This window comes from Talpa europaea, assembly GCF_964194135.1.
Source record: "Talpa europaea genome assembly, chromosome: 12".
NCBI classification, from domain to species: Eukaryota; Metazoa; Chordata; class Mammalia; order Eulipotyphla; family Talpidae; genus Talpa; species Talpa europaea.
The window spans coordinates 79,553,490-79,569,534 of NC_140079.1; the positions used below are offsets into that span (position 1 = coordinate 79,553,490).

The 16,045-nt window shown below is 54.6% G+C and overlaps 1 protein-coding gene across 2 annotated transcripts; it reads right to left on the reverse strand.

Moving 5' to 3' along the window:
• Positions 1–5,700: 5,700 nt before the first annotated feature.
• Positions 5,701–11,335, reverse strand: ORAI2 (ORAI calcium release-activated calcium modulator 2; the record flags this gene model as incomplete). Of its 2 annotated transcripts, none has more annotated exons than XM_084251650.1 (2): positions 11,032–11,335; positions 5,701–6,240 (listed from the first exon to the last, which is right to left on the reverse strand). In XM_084251650.1, the coding sequence occupies exons 1-2, from the start codon at positions 11,296–11,298 to the stop codon at positions 5,701–5,703; spliced, it is 807 nt and encodes a 268-aa protein (XP_084107776.1). In that variant the 5' UTR covers positions 11,299–11,335. The 2 variants fall into 2 exon arrangements, with proteins under 2 accessions (XP_084107776.1, XP_084107775.1); XM_084251649.1 differs by having other exon boundaries at positions 5,701–6,259; positions 10,976–11,265.
• Positions 11,336–16,045: the final 4,710 nt, after the last annotated feature.

The following is a 16,045-nucleotide window of genomic DNA, read 5'->3' on the forward strand; positions in this document are numbered from 1 at the left end:
TGGCCCCCCTGCACCCTTGTCTGCCATGTACCTGGTAAAAATCCCAATACAACCCTGAAGAAGCCACTGAGGGCTCCAGGACTCCTATACCCATCTGCTCGGGTCATAGAGAACCTGCACTGTGCCCCACCTGTCCCTACATGGGGGGCCTTCAAGCCGACCCTGGGCCCTCAGCCACATGGGGTGGGGGTGGCTGCCTTTGCTCTGTTTCCTAAAAGGAAGAGCCCAGCTTGGGAAGGGAAGTAGCAGGCAGAGGCAGTCAGTTCTCACAGCATGTTCACGTTTGAGCACCCTAGCTGTGCATTCTAGAGCAGTCTCTCCCCTCACCTGGGAAGCCAGTTAGCTGTAGGAAAACCAGAGTGACTCCATCTTGTATGGATGCTATCTTAGGCCCATGACCAGTAACTGCCCTATCCTGGGAAGGCAGCCAGTTCCTGTTGTTTCTGTCACATGTATTAACCACTCATCCACACACAACTCCATCTAAGAACAAAGACACATGTGACACGTGCTCCAAACATCTAGCGTCATTAGTCTCACATAAGAATGATCATGCGGCGAAATAAGCAGAGTATAAGACCTCTGGAGGTGGAGGTGGATGGATCGTGCCTCAACCCACAGTCCTGTCCACTTCCACTGGCATTGAATGCCCTTAATAAACTTCATTTGTGATTAATGAACGTGTCTGCCTCCTTCAGATTCAAATTACCTTAGTTTGGCAGCATTTACGAGTTCCCACAGCTGCACAATCAGCAAGCCAGCCAGAGGCCTGAGTTGTAGCACAGAATTGCAGGGCAGCGGTTGCGTGGGAGGGGTGCCCCAGCTGGGGCAAATCCCTGGTGGCCATTCATGTCTATGTGGGGTAAGGCAGCTGCCTTTACAGAGCAACATGGGCCTGCACAAGTACCCCCCAAACTCCTGCAGAACTGCTAGAAGTGGGCCTCCCCGGTGGCGCAGTGGTTGAGCGCTGGGTTGTGAAGCCGCCCCCACAGCCTCTGCAGCCTCTGCTCCCCGGCCACCGGAGGAGGGTCCCACATGGCGCGCAGACCTCTCCTGCCGCCCACTGCTCCGCCGCCCACTGCTCCCCTCAGCAGTGTACTTCGGTCCTTCTGCCTGCTCTGCTCCCCGCTCTGGCTCTGGTGAATTCTCTCACCCTCCTGCACTTCTGACTGTACCCAGTGCTTGAATAAATAAATAAATTAAAAAAAAAAAAAAAGAACTGCTAGAAGTGTAGAAGTGCTACAGGTAATGAGGAGGGAATGAGATGGAAAAAGGAAGTGGGTGAGCAGTCGCGCCACTGCCTGGCCCTGACTTGAGGAGCAGCAGAAGCAGCGGAGCCAGCGGAGGCAGAGCTCTGGACAACGCAGGACGCCTGGTGCTGCAAGGAGTCTGCATGTAGCTCGTTCAGGGAACACGGACTTGGAGAGTAAAAAGAGAAATCAGCAGAACATTCAAAGGTGATGGCCTGTAAGTGCCTCCGTGCAGGGTCACCACAGACCAAGAGCCCAGATCACAGCAATTACTGCCAGGGGCCCAGGAAAGTGATAGGGCAGGTGACGAATATGTGGTGGGTGACAAATATGTGGTAGATGATGAAAGAGAAAAGTTTGTGCCCTGAGGGGCCATTAATTCCAGAAAATCAAACACGAGCGACTAATTTGGTCACTGGGGTGAGATTAACTTGGCCCAATCGGGGCACATGGGCTGCTCTGGAGGCATTGCGAGGTGAAGCCGCAAATGAGTGACACAGGCTGCCGATGCTCAACACGCTGCAGGGCCCCGTATGAGCTGCTCACTGAGGGGAGGAAGGACCACGCTGCCCTCTGCTGCGGGCCCGTGTGGCCCTTGAGTATGGGTGCTGAGTAGGCCACATGCTGAGCAGACCCTGAACAGCACGAGTAGCCGGGTAGAACTGACAGGGCTGGACAAGAGGGAAACTGAAAGAAAGACAGACGGGCCTAAGCCTCCCTTCTGCAGGCGGTACAGAAAGTCAAAGGGCCCGTCAGCGAGAGTGGGAAACAGCCATGGGGAGACCGAGTGCCTGCAGCAACTAGGAGTCTACTGCCTGACCACCAACGCTGCCCTCCCCTGTGGTAAAAGCTGCCACCACAGAAATGATTTTGTCCTCTTTCTCCCAAGCTGGAGACGGTGCATCCCCCATAGTTCCCAAAGATCAGGGGTGGGGTGGGTACCCCTCCCCTCTTGAATAGCAAAAGGCCTGTGCTGCCCACCAGAGCGGGCTCCAGGGTGACCCTAGGCTGCGCGCTGAGCTCACTTCCTGTCCCACTCTGCCCAGCGGCAGTACTGCCTGTGGTCGCCCTGAGGCAAATTCATTTTAATTTATGGCATCAGAAGAGGCAGGGGGAAAATGCCCTGCACACACAGGCAGCACAGCAGTCCTGGAAAGGGAGGATGATGGGGCCCCTATGAGTTAGCAAGGCCCCTCCGTCATGACGTGCCACTGCCCCAGCACAGATGACCTCTGATGCAGCAGCTCTAGGGTGTGATCATGGTGTCCTGGGCTTGTGTTCGCACCCTGCCCACCGCCATGTCCCAGCGCAAGAACAACATGGCTCTCCTAAATATGGGGGAGATTTGTCCTGCACATCAGGACACTGGCAGGGACTGGCAACTGGGAGGCAGAAGGCATTTCAGGAGAAGTGATCTGTCGTCCAGGACACAGCAGACACCAGGGAAGGCCCAGGGCTTCCCTCTCACCTCTGTTCAGGGTGTCCCACTGTTAGGGGGAAAGAATGTTCTGAGCTAATCCCATACAGGCTTTGTGGACCCCAACCCCACTCCAGACTAAAGCCATCAAGACACTGGAAAAGACAAATCCTATCACCGCCAAAGGGAAGGTGGCTGGGACCTGAGGGTGGGGTTAAGCAGCCAGGTTGGGTATGAAAACCAAACATGTGGGCCTTGGGCTGACTCACTGTCACTCGCCTCCTGGCTTCAGGGCTCCTGGCTGGCGGCCAGCTCTCAGAGCGCCATTTGGGATTCCAGATCGGCAGATCAGGTAGGACGCATTTAAAACTTTGTCTCCCACTTTCCTCCCTGAGCTGTACATTTCCTCATTTCCCCTTCCCTTACAATTAAACTTTTTATTAATCTTTCGCGTGTGCCTGCAGTGGAGTATTGATAAGTCCTTTTAAGCGCGTGGGTGAGGACCCACAGTCAGGCACCCCGTTTCGTATTGGGGCTACCCTATAACACCACCAGGAGCGGAGAGTAAGTCATAGCTTTACGTGTTTATTCAGGTCAATCCAGGGCAACAGTTTTAAAAATTCACACAGAGGGTGGGGTACGTACCCCATACACGATCTGGAGTGTCATGCATAATGAATTATCAGCATGAGACAGATGACAACTGCAGAGGAACCCCGAGCCCCAGGGCTTGTGCGTTGTCCTCAACAGCCCTTCCTAGAAGACACAGTTACACTGCCTTCAGTTTCTTGAAACTTCTGGTCAGGTACTAACTGGAGGTTGCATTCTGTTTTGGAAAGGGCCTCCGCATGTCTCATGAGCACCAGGAGGGCTCTGCTCGGGGAAAGTAGGGCAAGCCCACACGGCCGCGGCGCTCAGCGCGGGAGGCACTGTGCTTGGACACACCACAATCAGGTTAAATCTCCGGAAAGATTTCTACCCTGCACCCTGTCTGCCCTCCCCCAAGTGCCCTGCCGAGTTGTTCTGCAGCTCCAAAATGCAGCTTCTCCTCACCCTGACAAGATCTGGGGTCACCCTGTGGTTGCTTCCACCACCAGGCCCCATGTGCACGGTCATCTCTGTGTCCTGGACCTCTGGCAACCACTATATTGGCTGGGGGAGCCTCTGGATAAAGGGGAGCAAGACACTACAGAGCCTTTTTGTCCTATCCATGTGGGGCCTCCATAAGACACTTAAGTGTCTGCCCCATGCTGGCCGGCCAGCACTAAAGCCCCACCCACGGAGCAGGCTGGCATTGGCGGTGTGCTTCTGCAGCCTGGGGGTGGGGGTGCTTGGCACTGTGTGGATCTGGTCCAGGAAGGGAGGCAGCTGGACCCAGCACGGCCCTCTTGAATGGCTCAGGCCACAGTAAAGGGCCTGCTGCACAACCATCCCTCCCTCACCCCAAGACTGTCATTCCTGCCAGGACACAAAGGGGTGTCTTGCAGTGACATTGACATTCTTTTGCAAAACAAACAGAGTAAACCAAAAGAGACGTTCCAACGAGGCTGCAGGAAAGAACAGACATGCACCAGAGAGCAGGCGAGTCATGAGCCGGCGCAGAAGATGGCAGGGACGCCTCTGGGAAGTTCTCCCATGGGCCCTCAGGACAAGATGGCCAGACTCCCCACAGATGGATTCTCAGCTCTGCCCACAGAGAGCCCCCAGCATTTCAGAGCAATGTGTTAAGGTTATGTTCCCGGCAGTACATCAGATCCCAGAAACCTCAGCCAGGTCTTGCCACAGGCCACCCGACCCCACAGGGATATCAAGCGTCAAGAACAATGCCGTCAGAAGGTGAAATCCACTGATTATTTAGGAAAAAAAAAGGTGTCTCCTCCGGGCTGCTGTGGCTTTCACAAACAGCACAGGGTGCAGCCAGCTCACACTGGGCGGAGCGACAGCATGTGGGCGTAGGTCCACCAGACAACCTTAGTGGAAACCCCAGAAGCCACTCTGGCCGAGGCTGCATAAACACGAGCTGGGTTCCTGTGTGTGGCTGAGGGTTGGGGGCTGGGAGGGGAACGCCGTGGGGCTTTGTCTCCCCTGCACTGAGTCATTAAACACAGGCCCACATTTGGCAGGGCTGGCCTCCAGCACCACTAGCCACAGACCAGGCCAAAGACCTTGTCTAGACAGAAGTCCCCCAGACTACCCCCTCCCGCCGTCTGGGACCACAGCTCCCGGCCTTCTGGAGGACAGCTGACTCAGGCTCAGAGGCCATCATTCTGTGGCCAGAGGTGACCGCCTCTGGACTGAGAGTACTTTTCCCAAGCTGGCCTTGCAGGGTTGGTGTGGCCAGGGCTCCAGGCTGAGAAGAGAGCATCCAGGCCAGGGGGCTTCAGAGCCCCTCTCTGTAAGTGTCCGAAGACATCTCACACCGGTGGCCACAGGCATGTCTCCCCACCCCTGGTCAGGCCTCCACCCTTGGGGTCTTCCCCAGAGCCTGGTGAGTCTGATGGGGGCTCCTGCCACACCTGCTGAGCTGACATGTGCCCCAGCTCTTGCCCCTTTACACACCAGGCCACCTAACTCCTTCCAGGGCAGAGGAGGGCAGCACCAGGCCAAGCTGTGATTCTGTGCCCACCTAAGCACGGCAGGTGCGTCCCCAGTCTTCTCTGAACTCATGGCCCTGACCCACCAGGCTCCCTGCAGCCGCTGGAACCCCTTTCAGCTCCCGAACCACCCTTGACCAATGGGTGCAGCTCAGAGCCCTGCCTCCCACTCAGGAAATCCCCAGGGCCGAGGACGCCATCTGTCTTTGCCTGAAGCTCTTAGCTACAGAGTCTCTGATTTGAAGATTTCCATTTTCAGAGGGAAAATGATCCAGGTTTTACAGCATCAAGACAGGAGTAAAACTCTGCTCTTGACCTATCTGGCAGTGTTTAGCAGCCTCGTTAACACTTGCATTTTTGAAATTCCCCAAAAGGCAGGTGATTTCTGCTGGGCTCCAGGGCTCAGTGTCAGCGTGGCCCCCGGGAGCCGGTGTGGCCCTCACACAACCTGTAGGCTGCGCTCATGCCCATCCAGCTGCACCTTGAGCTTGTGCAGCTCCTCGATCTCACGGTTGTGCCGCTCGGTCTTATGGCGTACCAGGGAGCGGTAGAAGTGGATAGTGAAGACCACGAAGATAAGGCCGACGGGCACCATGATGATGGTGGACACGAGGGCGGCCTGCCAGCCGGTGTGGCCACCGGGGCCGGGTGGGAGGCCGGGCTGGTGACGCGCATCCACCGGGAGGAACTTGATCCAGCAGAGCAGCACCACCTCAGCCAGAAAGAGCAGGATGCCCAGCACAGTGGAGAAGCCCCAGGCCAGCTCGATGTAGGGGTGCATGCGCTCGTGCGGTGACTCGCTGATGGAGTTGAGGTTGTGGATGTTGCTCACGGCCTCCACGTTGGGCAGGATGCATGTGCTGATGAGTAGGGCGAAGAGGTGCACGGCCACGAGCACGGTGGTGCAGGCGCTGAAGGCGATGAGCAGCGGCCGCGGGTACTGGTACTGCGTCTCCAGCTGCACCTCCACCATGGCCACCTGAAAGGCAGAGCAGGCGCTGGGCCAGGCACCCAGGCTCCCGGCAGGTCGTGCCACATGCAGGCCCTCGCCAGCAGAGGGCACCCTCCCCGCTGTCCAAATAGTGTGAACAAACTTTCCAATTAGCGAAAGAAGATCTTGCTAAGGAATAACCTGAGAACTAAAGAAGAGACTAAAGCAGCACAGGGCAAGATGCGGCAGTGGTGGGGATCACCCTCCAGGCACCCGGCCAGACACGGGGCTTGGGGAGTGTCTGGGGCACTAAGCTGCAAGTTAGGGCAGAGGCCACACTTCCCTGGGAACATGCAGCTTGGCTGGTGGCTGTAGTGGGCTTCGTACAAAACTGCTGCTTTTCTAAAACAAGAAAAACTGACCATTTAGAAGGTTAAAAAAAAAGTAAAAACAGGCTCCTGATGGTGCCCAGATTCCGGTGGACCCTTGGTGGGCCTCCCACAGACCACAGGGAGCATCTCTCAGGAAGACCCAAGGAGCCCAAGTCGCATCTCTAAAGTCAGGAATGTGGACCTCAGTGGTGAGCAGTGACCGAGGGGAAGCTGTGGGAAGGGGGCTGGGCTGGGCACAGTGAACTGAATCACCAACTGCAGCCAGAGGATGTCAAAAGGTCACGTCTGCAGTGCATAAATCAAGACACAGCGTCTCCGAGTGTTATTTAGAAACGTGGAGACTGAAAGAGATACCAGCGGCTGGGGCAGGGGGAGCTGGAATTTGTTATAAGCCTTGGGATTTTAAGTACTCGAATTTTAAACTATGTGCATATATTAACTTTGACAAAATAAAAAGGATTTTTAAATGAAAGGGGATACAAAGGCCACAGAGGGAAGCAGAAGCCCCAGACTGTGTCTGGCACAGGGGCCTCTGCAGCCATCAGGTTGGACCCTGCTGCCACCGTTCTGCCAGGCTTTCCAACCTCGGACTCTACGCCCCTGCCAGGCTTCCTGCTGGCTCATTCTAAATGGCTCCTTCGGTGGCCCCGTGCCCCACCCTAGGACTGCAGACCACTTCAGGGGATGGTTTAGCTCGGGTCCAGCGAGGTCCCCAGGGTTCGACTTGGGCTGCCTCCCAGACACTCAAAGGTAAGAAATCAGACCAGTCAAGGGAGGCAGAGAGAGAAGCCAGAGAAAGCGCTTCACTCACTGTGTTTGCCCCTACATCGGAGCCACCCCTGGTTGTTTCATTTCCTTTTTTTTTTTTTTTTTTTTAACATTTTAGAAGGACAGGTTCATTAGGAAAAGGAGAAAAAGAGAGGCACTGCATCATCACGGAGAGCTGCTGAGCCGTCCTTGTTTTTTGTTTTTAAAGATTTATTTATTTATTTTAAAAGATGTAATTTATTTACTTATACAAGAACTCGGGTATAGGCCAGATGCGCGGGAGGGTGAGAGGATTCACCAGAGACAGAGCGGGGTGCAGAACAGGGAGACTGACAAAATACATTGCGGAGGGGAGCAGTGGGTGAGGCAGGAGAGGTCTGCCGTGCTATGTGGGATTCTCCTCCGCGGGCCGGGATTGAATCCACGCTGCAGAGGCTGTGAACAGCTTCACAGCACAGTGCTCAACCGCCTGTGCCACCAGGGGAGGCCCTACTTATTTATTTATACAAGCACTGGATACAGTCAGAAGCGCGGGAGGGTGAGAGAATTCACCATAATCAGAGTGGAGAGCAGAGCAGGCATCCTGACGAAGTACACTGCTGAGGGGAGCAGCAGGTGCAGCAGGAAAGATCTGCATGCCATGTGGGACGACCCTCACCCGGCGGCCGGGGATTGAACCGGCACTGCAGAGGCTGCGGGCAGCTTCGCAACCCAGTGCTCAACCACTGCACCACCAGGGAAGCCCCCGCCCTTGTTTTTTTAAAAAAATTTACAAGAAAGAAAATCTCACAATTCCTTCTAGCAACTGCCACATCTCAGAGTGAGAACCTCACCCCTTCAGTGCAGATGGAACATTTGGTGGGTAAAAAGAAGACGAGGTGCCCCAGCGGCCCACAAGCCCAGCAGTGACTACTGCTCCACACACGGATTGAAGGGCCGTGTTTTCTTCTGGACCCCTGTGGCCTGGCTGGGCTCATTACACAGAGATGGCCCAACCCAAGGCTGCTGTACATGGCAGAAGGCTCTGGGACTGGAAACAAAGATGATTAAAGGGAAGAGAAGGAGGCTTACAAAGAAAGCAGTTTTATTCTATCTCAAGAGGAGAAAAGGCCATTTTTCAGTGTGTTTATGCAAAGGTTTCACGAGGGGGCCTTGGAGCACTGGTTCTCGGTGTTAGGGGAAGGATAAACATGGACAAGCTTATGATTAGGTCTAAGTGCTTGTTAGACAAAGAAAGAGCTTCGCCATCTAATTAGGGAATCCATAAAACAGGGGGGACTCCACCAGGCAAACTGCCTGTTTTCGTTTTATTTTTCTCCCATGTCCCTGCCCTAATTCAACTATGGTTTAAGCAGCTGAAATAGTTTCTGGCCACCTGTATTTGTCACATCTTTCTCCCAGGCTGCTCCACAGCCTGAACAATAATCTGACTTAATGGCGGTATCTGACTCTAATCAAATGGACCGCTGCTGCTGCTTTTCCCACCGGGGTCTGGGTGCCAAGCTGTCCCCACTGCTTCCCAGCCTTCGCTGTTTTGACTGAACCTCCAGTGTGTTAGGTGTGGCAGCCAACCTAAGAGGGACGTTCTAGAAGAGAAAGCAAGGGTACAGTGTGGTTTCTGAAATATATTCCAGAATGCTGAAGGAAGCACTTGCCGGAACAGAGGAGATACTCCATAAAGGTTAAAGAACTGTGACTGGAAAGGGAGGTGCCCCAGCAAAGCTGGGGCCAGAAGGCACTCCAGGGGGCCCCTGGGAATTCCTACCCCTGGCCCTTACAGGCCAGGTGCATTTCTCATGCTAAGACCAGTTCAATCCTTGAAGGCTGCCAGTTAGTCTCAAACACCCCGTCCAGGATTCACTCTGTGTTTTACAACTTCATTCATAGGACTTGTTTTCAGATTTTAATAAGGGGTTTTAAAGCCTTCAACTTTTAGCATTTTGTTGGCTTAGCTTCCATGAGTTTGGAAATTCAAATGTTTCAAAAGCCAGGGACTGAAAAGACAGCTGCAGACAGATTCCAAGACCTGGGCCCCACACAGAAAGGAAACAGTTTTCCTGCATTAAGTCATGCGATACTTCCATGTTAATTTTCCAAAGTTAAAAAAAAAAAGTATGGGCCAAAAAATTTTAATGCAATAGTATAATTCTGTGGAGTACAAGTTCTAGTTTTAATAGTGGTCTAAGCTTCTCACACATATTTCTTAAATTTAAGTTTGAGAAAACATTCTTTTTATTTTTTTATTTAAATATTTTATTTTATATAATTCTTACACCTTTTTTCATCTTTGCACAATGTATGCATTTTCATTTTGGTTATATTCCCCATACAATTGCACCCCCTCCTTATTCTGACACTAGTCCTTCCTCTCCCCGGCCCTCTCTCGCCCCCACCCTGTAGTGTGTCTCTGGTTTATAGTTGCTTGTTGATTTTGATTTTTACTTTGTATTGATTAGTCTTTTTCCTGGTCTCTTATTTAGGTTTTCTAAATTCCTGCTATGAGTGAGACCATCCGGTATTTTGAAAACATTGTTTTTAATGTGATGGAAACCGGGGCCTCCCTGGTGGCGCAGGCAGTTGAGCGCAGCACTATGGAGCTGTCCACAGCCTCTGTAGCGCCGATTCGTTCCCCGCAGGCCAGGGAGAAACCCACATGGCGCGCAGACCTCTCCTGTCATGCCCGCTGCTCCCTTCAGCAGTGTATTTCAGTCCATCTGCCTGTTCTGTTCCCCGCTCTGTCTCTGGTGAATCCTCTCACCCTCCCACGACTCTGGCCTGTACCCCAGTTCTTGTATAAATAAAATAAATCTTTAAAAAAATAAAAATGTGGATATTTAAAAAAAACAAAAGGTGATTATTTAAAAAAACATAATAATGTGATGGAAACCATGAGAAGAAAGTTACCATAACCTGAAGCTATGCACCTTGTGATCATCCACACCAGTAATTATGTTAAATAAGACATACATAAGCCTTGGCTTTAAACTACAGATCTAAACCCGTATTTGTCAAGTCAGGTGACCTCTGTCCTGCCCTGGCTGAAGTCACGCCCTGACAACGTAATGTCTCATTCTTTCCAAGGGTGATCCACACTGCCGACCTGCTGGCTCTTGTCACAAGGGAGACCACAGAGGCCCTCCCTGGTGGTACAAGGGATTAAGTCTCAGCACTATGAAGCTATCCGCAGCCACTGCAGCAGGAGTTCGATCTCTGGCCAGGAAGCTGACCATATGCAGGGAGCATCAACATTCCTAGCTGAGCTAAACTGTGAAAACCCCAATCAGTCCCACAGTTCCTGCTCAATCTGTGCAGATTCCCAAACACTTGGGAGATGCCCATGAAGGGGGCAGATGTGGGCCCTTTCCTCAGCCAAGTCCTGTACTCTGAAGCTATTTTAATTACCTACTAATGTCCTTGCCATGCAGATACTTTATGTGAACAGGAGTGGGGCTTTCTGAGGGCTCTGGGAAAGGAAGCTTGGGGTCGGCCCTGGACTCCCCAACAAACATCCCCCAACTGACAGAGCAGTCCCCTAGGAGGAGCTAGAGGGCAGAGACTTCCTAGTGGTCCATCTTGGCTGCCAGCAGGGTCCAGAGGGAGTGCTTTGCTCCCTGAAGCATCACTGGATCTGGGTTAGCTCATTTTGCAGGCTGCCTTCCCTACTGTGTGTTTGACTCACCATGGCGAAGCCTGAGAGGAGGGCAGAGGTCCTGCTGGAGGCCTTCAGCTTGGCCCTGCTCAGGTAGAGCTTCCTCCAGGAGAGGGCCTGCACAGAGTGGTGGTTGGAGGTGACCAGTTCCAGGTAGCTGCGGCGGACCCAGTCCCGGTAATCCATGCCCTTGTGAGCAGGCTCAGAGCAGGCGGGAGTGGAGGGGTCCATAGGCACGTTGAGCTCGGCGCTCATGGTGGGAGCCAGGCTGGGGGCGGGAGACAGACACTCAGGCATCCCAGAGGGTTTCCAGGTCCTGGAAAAGCCAGGATCCAAGGCCCCTTAACCTTGTGATCATACACACCAGCATAACCATAGACCACCGGGGTCTGCTAGGTACAGACACCCTGCACCAGAACCATGGGATCCAGAGGTCGCGTGCACGTGAGGCCCTGGTCCCTGACGTCCCAACATCAAAATGTGGGGACCACCTGCAGGAGGTGGTCTTTCACACGTTTCCAGGCATCACCACAGGGTCCAAAGCTGATCCTCTGCAAAGCTGGAATTCGGCCTCCATCAGAGAGCAGGGAGCTATGGTGCTTAGAAAGGTCCAAGGACCTAAAGGTACCAACTGGATTGTAACCCTACTGTGTGATCCTGAGCATGACCTCGCTTTTACTGTCCTTACTCATCTTCAATGGGGACATTCCCAGCCCAAAGGACCTTGAACAAGGTAACGCACCAGAAGACACAACACTGCTTTTCAATGTCCAGGTGCCACCATGGAATAATCACCTCCAAGCAGTCTCTAGTTTCTCAAATTCAACTTAAATTTTAACCAGCACACTTCACCCGAAAAAATACTTGGTTTATGTAAGTAAATTAAAGCCACATCCAGGCTGCAGCAGAAGCCTTTAGCAAAATGTAAAGCGAAATCTACCAGCTGACATGAGCATGTTTGACAGAAAAAGGAGACACCTGGAATCATCCCAGGTAGCCATCTGGTCTGACAATAATAGAATGAAGATCAGAAGGACAGATCTGTTGAGATTTGTGACTTTAACCCCAAATCTCCACTAATCCAAATAGGGGATTGGCGGCCTCACATAACCCCAGGGGCCTGCCTGGCGGAAGCGCACCGGGGTCAGTGAGCTCTAATCAATCTGCAGGGCAGGTTTCAAGGGCACAGGCACCTCGCAGCTTCCTTGGCACCAGATATTAACTTGTACACTCAGGCCCACAAAGCCCCATGAAAAGCCTACTTAAGGTTATTACAACAGATCAGCGTTTCTAGGTCCCAGGGTGCATGGCTGGGGGAGGGTTAGTGGAGGGTGGGTATTTACCAGGGTCAGCAGCTGAGGAAATGCCCCAGATTTAATCCATCCATGCCAGTCTCTCAAAGGGTTCAGTGGGTAGGTTCTGAGGAAGAGGTCCTCTGTGTTTTCTGCCAGGCTGTGGAGGACTGGCCAAAGGATCCCAGGGAACAGTTTTGTGCATTTGATTTCTGCCAGGGCATGCCAATGACTAGGTCATTTATAGGAATGGCAACTTGGGAGTCATGGTCACTGTCCCAGTGCCCACCTCTGCAGCCAACAGCACTGCCTTCCAGCACTTCAGTCACTGGAACTCAGAGCTGTTGTTCACTAACCAATCCATTGGTTAGCTCCAAATAATTTAGTGTCACCACCTGGAAATGCACTTTCTCTTTTCTCCCCTTAACAGAAGCAAGCTTGCATACAGAAACAGTGGGCAGCCGTGGAGGGGATGAAAGGCACAGCCTCTGCCCCCTCTCAATGCGCCCTCTCCATCCTGCGGCCAGTCGGTGCTTTGTGGGCCCTGGTAAGGTGCATTTGGTACTCAGGAATCAGAGACGAAAGAGGTGAGGGGCAACTGCCCATGTGGACATGAAATCAGGGGGTGACTCGGATCCAATGAGCTAAATGCTGTTTTAGTGAAGGCAGTGTGGGGCTGAGGGAGCAGAGGAGGGCTCCGTCTTGGGCAGGGAGCAGGCACCTTCCAGAGAGCAAGGGTGGGGGGCAAGGACACAGGTATGAAGGGAGCATTGACATGGGAGGGTCCCTAAGAGGCCGCAGGCAGCAAGGCTGGCTGCTGAGGGGGTCAGAGAAATGTGGGTGGAAGCCATCCTGCATTCAACAGATGCTTACCGGCCCCCAGGTGGCCTGCATTTGGTATCTAAGCATCAAACGGATGCCTTAAAACACCATGTGAGTGGTGGAGTCTGGGGCAGCCCAGGCAGTAGGGCTGCCTGGACTATCTCTGGTGGCGCCTGGCAGCAGGAAGGTTAGCTGGTGAGGGGCACAATCTGGGGTCAGTCTGGTCTGGGTGCCTAGTGAAATGGCTGGCTGACTGGAAGGAGGAGGGGAGCCCGATGGCCTTGGACAGGAGGCATGTCTGGGGGAAGAAAAGGGAAGTCGCCGGGCCACTATGAGAGTAGCAGGGCCTGGGCTTCAGCTTGAGAGCTGAGTGGAAGGGCTGCTGCCAGTGGTCCGCGGGGAGTGGCTGGGGAGTCTCTGCCCTGCACATGTGCTCAGAGTGGCCGCAGAGAGAGGGAAGGGCTGCCTGTCTGCTAGGAGCCTGGGTCCGGAGGCAGACCTGTGGGTCCTGAAGATACAGAAGCCACTTCCTACAGCGTGAGCAACCCCAACTGGATTAAAATCCGACCTCATGCTCCTAGTCCTGGAATCCTACCTAAGGCCAGGTCGCCTCTCTCTGCCTAGGAAGGGTGGGAGTCTGGTCCTCACCCTCGAAGCTGGAGCCCAGCGGCGGGGAGGGGGCAAGATGGAGCCTGCCAGCTCTGTCAGTGGCAGAGGCTCCAAAGGACACTCTCCGGGCTGAACCGTGTGGGGTTTTGTTTTTATATGAGGGGCGACAGAGAAAAGAGGTCTGGTAGAATAATGGTAACCCACTCTCTAAGATTAGCTACTCGCCCAGGCAGGCCAGTCTGAAACACTTGCAGGGAGCAGATTTTGGGGTTTGCCTGTCGAACCTCCTTTAAACATCTGGGGCATGAGCAATGGTGAGCGCCACGCAGAAAAGACTTTCTGACTGTCACACCCTCGCAGGGCGGGTCTCAGCAGCCTCCACAGGGGTCTCCCACCGGGGCCTACCTGCATTTCAGTCCCTCCCCCTAGGGAAGCCCCAGCGACCCGTCCGCCGGTGCCGCACCCCGACCCGGAATCCCGCGGGGTTGTGGTCACCTGGCCGCCCGGCAACTCTGCCCCCACTCCATCCCAAGCCTGCCCAGGAAAAAGCCTACCCCTTCCCAGGCTGAACCTCGCCGGTATCCCCCCTGGCCCCACCCGACCGGAGCCCCCAGCGCCAGCCCCCGCGGCCGCGCACTCACCTAGCAGCCCTGCCCGCCTGGCCCGACTCCAACTCGGGCTCGCGGCAGGCGGCACCGGCGTGGCCGTGTGGCCCGGTGGCCCCGAGGCCCTCTGGCCCGGCCGGGGTGCGGAGCACCGCCCCCTCCCTCCTTCCGCGGGTCCGGCGGGGTCCCCCCCCCCTCGCCCCCCGGCCCCGCCTCCACCCGCTGCCCCGCCCCCGCTCCCCCGCCGCAGCCGCTGTCAAGGCAACCGTGGGCCGCCGTCACGTGACCACCACCGGTGGGGCGCTGCGGGCCACGTGACCTGGCAGGCGGGGCCTGGGGACGTGGGGGTTCCTAGGGTGAGCCCCGGAGGTGCCCGGGGCCGGCCATTGGCCACGTGGAGCGGGGGAGAGGAAACAGGTATCCCGTTATCAGACGGCGGGGCGGGGCGGGCGCGCCAGGTACACGGCAGGGCGGGGAAAGGGCGGCTCTGTTTGCAAATGGTGCAGGGAAGGGTGCAGCGGCCACGCCCGAGCTGCCCGGGGATCAGCGCCCGGATCGTGCCCCCCTCGAAGGCCCTCCCCCTCTCCCTCCCCCTCGACGCCGGGACCCACAGGTCCTACCCTGACTGCAGTGCGCAGTTCTCGGGCGCAGCACCTGGGGATGGAAGTGCTTCTGTGGTGCTCTGTGCGCCCGCCACTCACTCCCGCGGGGACCCTCTGCCCGACCATGGTGAGCTCCGATTTTACAACCGAGATGCTCAGACAGGAGCACAGGAGCGTTCTTTTCAGGAGTGCACATGAATACTGTACTGAGAGGCGAGATGGGATCATACCAACCCGCGGTGCCAGACGGCCCCTCCGAGTCCTTCCTGCGTGCCCTACATAGGATTTTTCCATCTGTCGCAACAGCATTGGACCGTGACACATTTATCCAAACCAAGGAAAAATTCCACTCGTGTTAACCAGTTCAAGTTTTCTGATAGTTGGAAGAGATGTCACAGATACCAGGTCAAATCCATTTGTACTTGCAAATTTTTAGAGGCCACTGCCGAGAGCCAGAGTAATAATAACACCTTTTCATTCCGGAGGACACTTGAGAGCAGAGCAAGTCAGTTTGCTCCCCTCCTGGTTTTTGCTCTAACAAAGGGCACAGGAAAATTCTGGGGTCTGGCTACCCCTCCTCCCTTCTTGTCCCTGATTCCCCCAACTCTAGAGTCTACAGGAAAGGCATCATTTGAATATCAGGGGGCAAGGTTCTCAAGCCATCACACACAGAAGGCGTTCAAACCTCAAGCTCATCCTCAAATGAACTAGAAAACAGGAAGAAGGCACTTTGTAAACTACAGCAGTTGCATCACAGATGAAAATTCTTTCAGCAAGGGAGTCATTTGCGTGCCGTCTGCCTGCATGTCCCAGTTAACCATGCCTCCGCCCCCAAGCACATTTATGCGGCATGCCTAGACAGAAGCAAGATGTAAGTCATAACTGCCAGCGCTTTTCAGAGCCAGTTCCTTAACCCAACAGAGAAAGGGGTTTTTCCCCTAGCGGGCTGAGGCAGGTGATGGCACCACGTCAAAAGGTTTGGCCACCACAGTGCTAGCAGTCTGGGCCTGTCGGTGCTCAGGTAGCTGAGTGGGGGTCACACAGCGGAAGGAGGGTCATGTGCGCAGGTACCAGCCACCGGCTAGGATGTCCAGCCTACCTTTTGGGCTGTCTC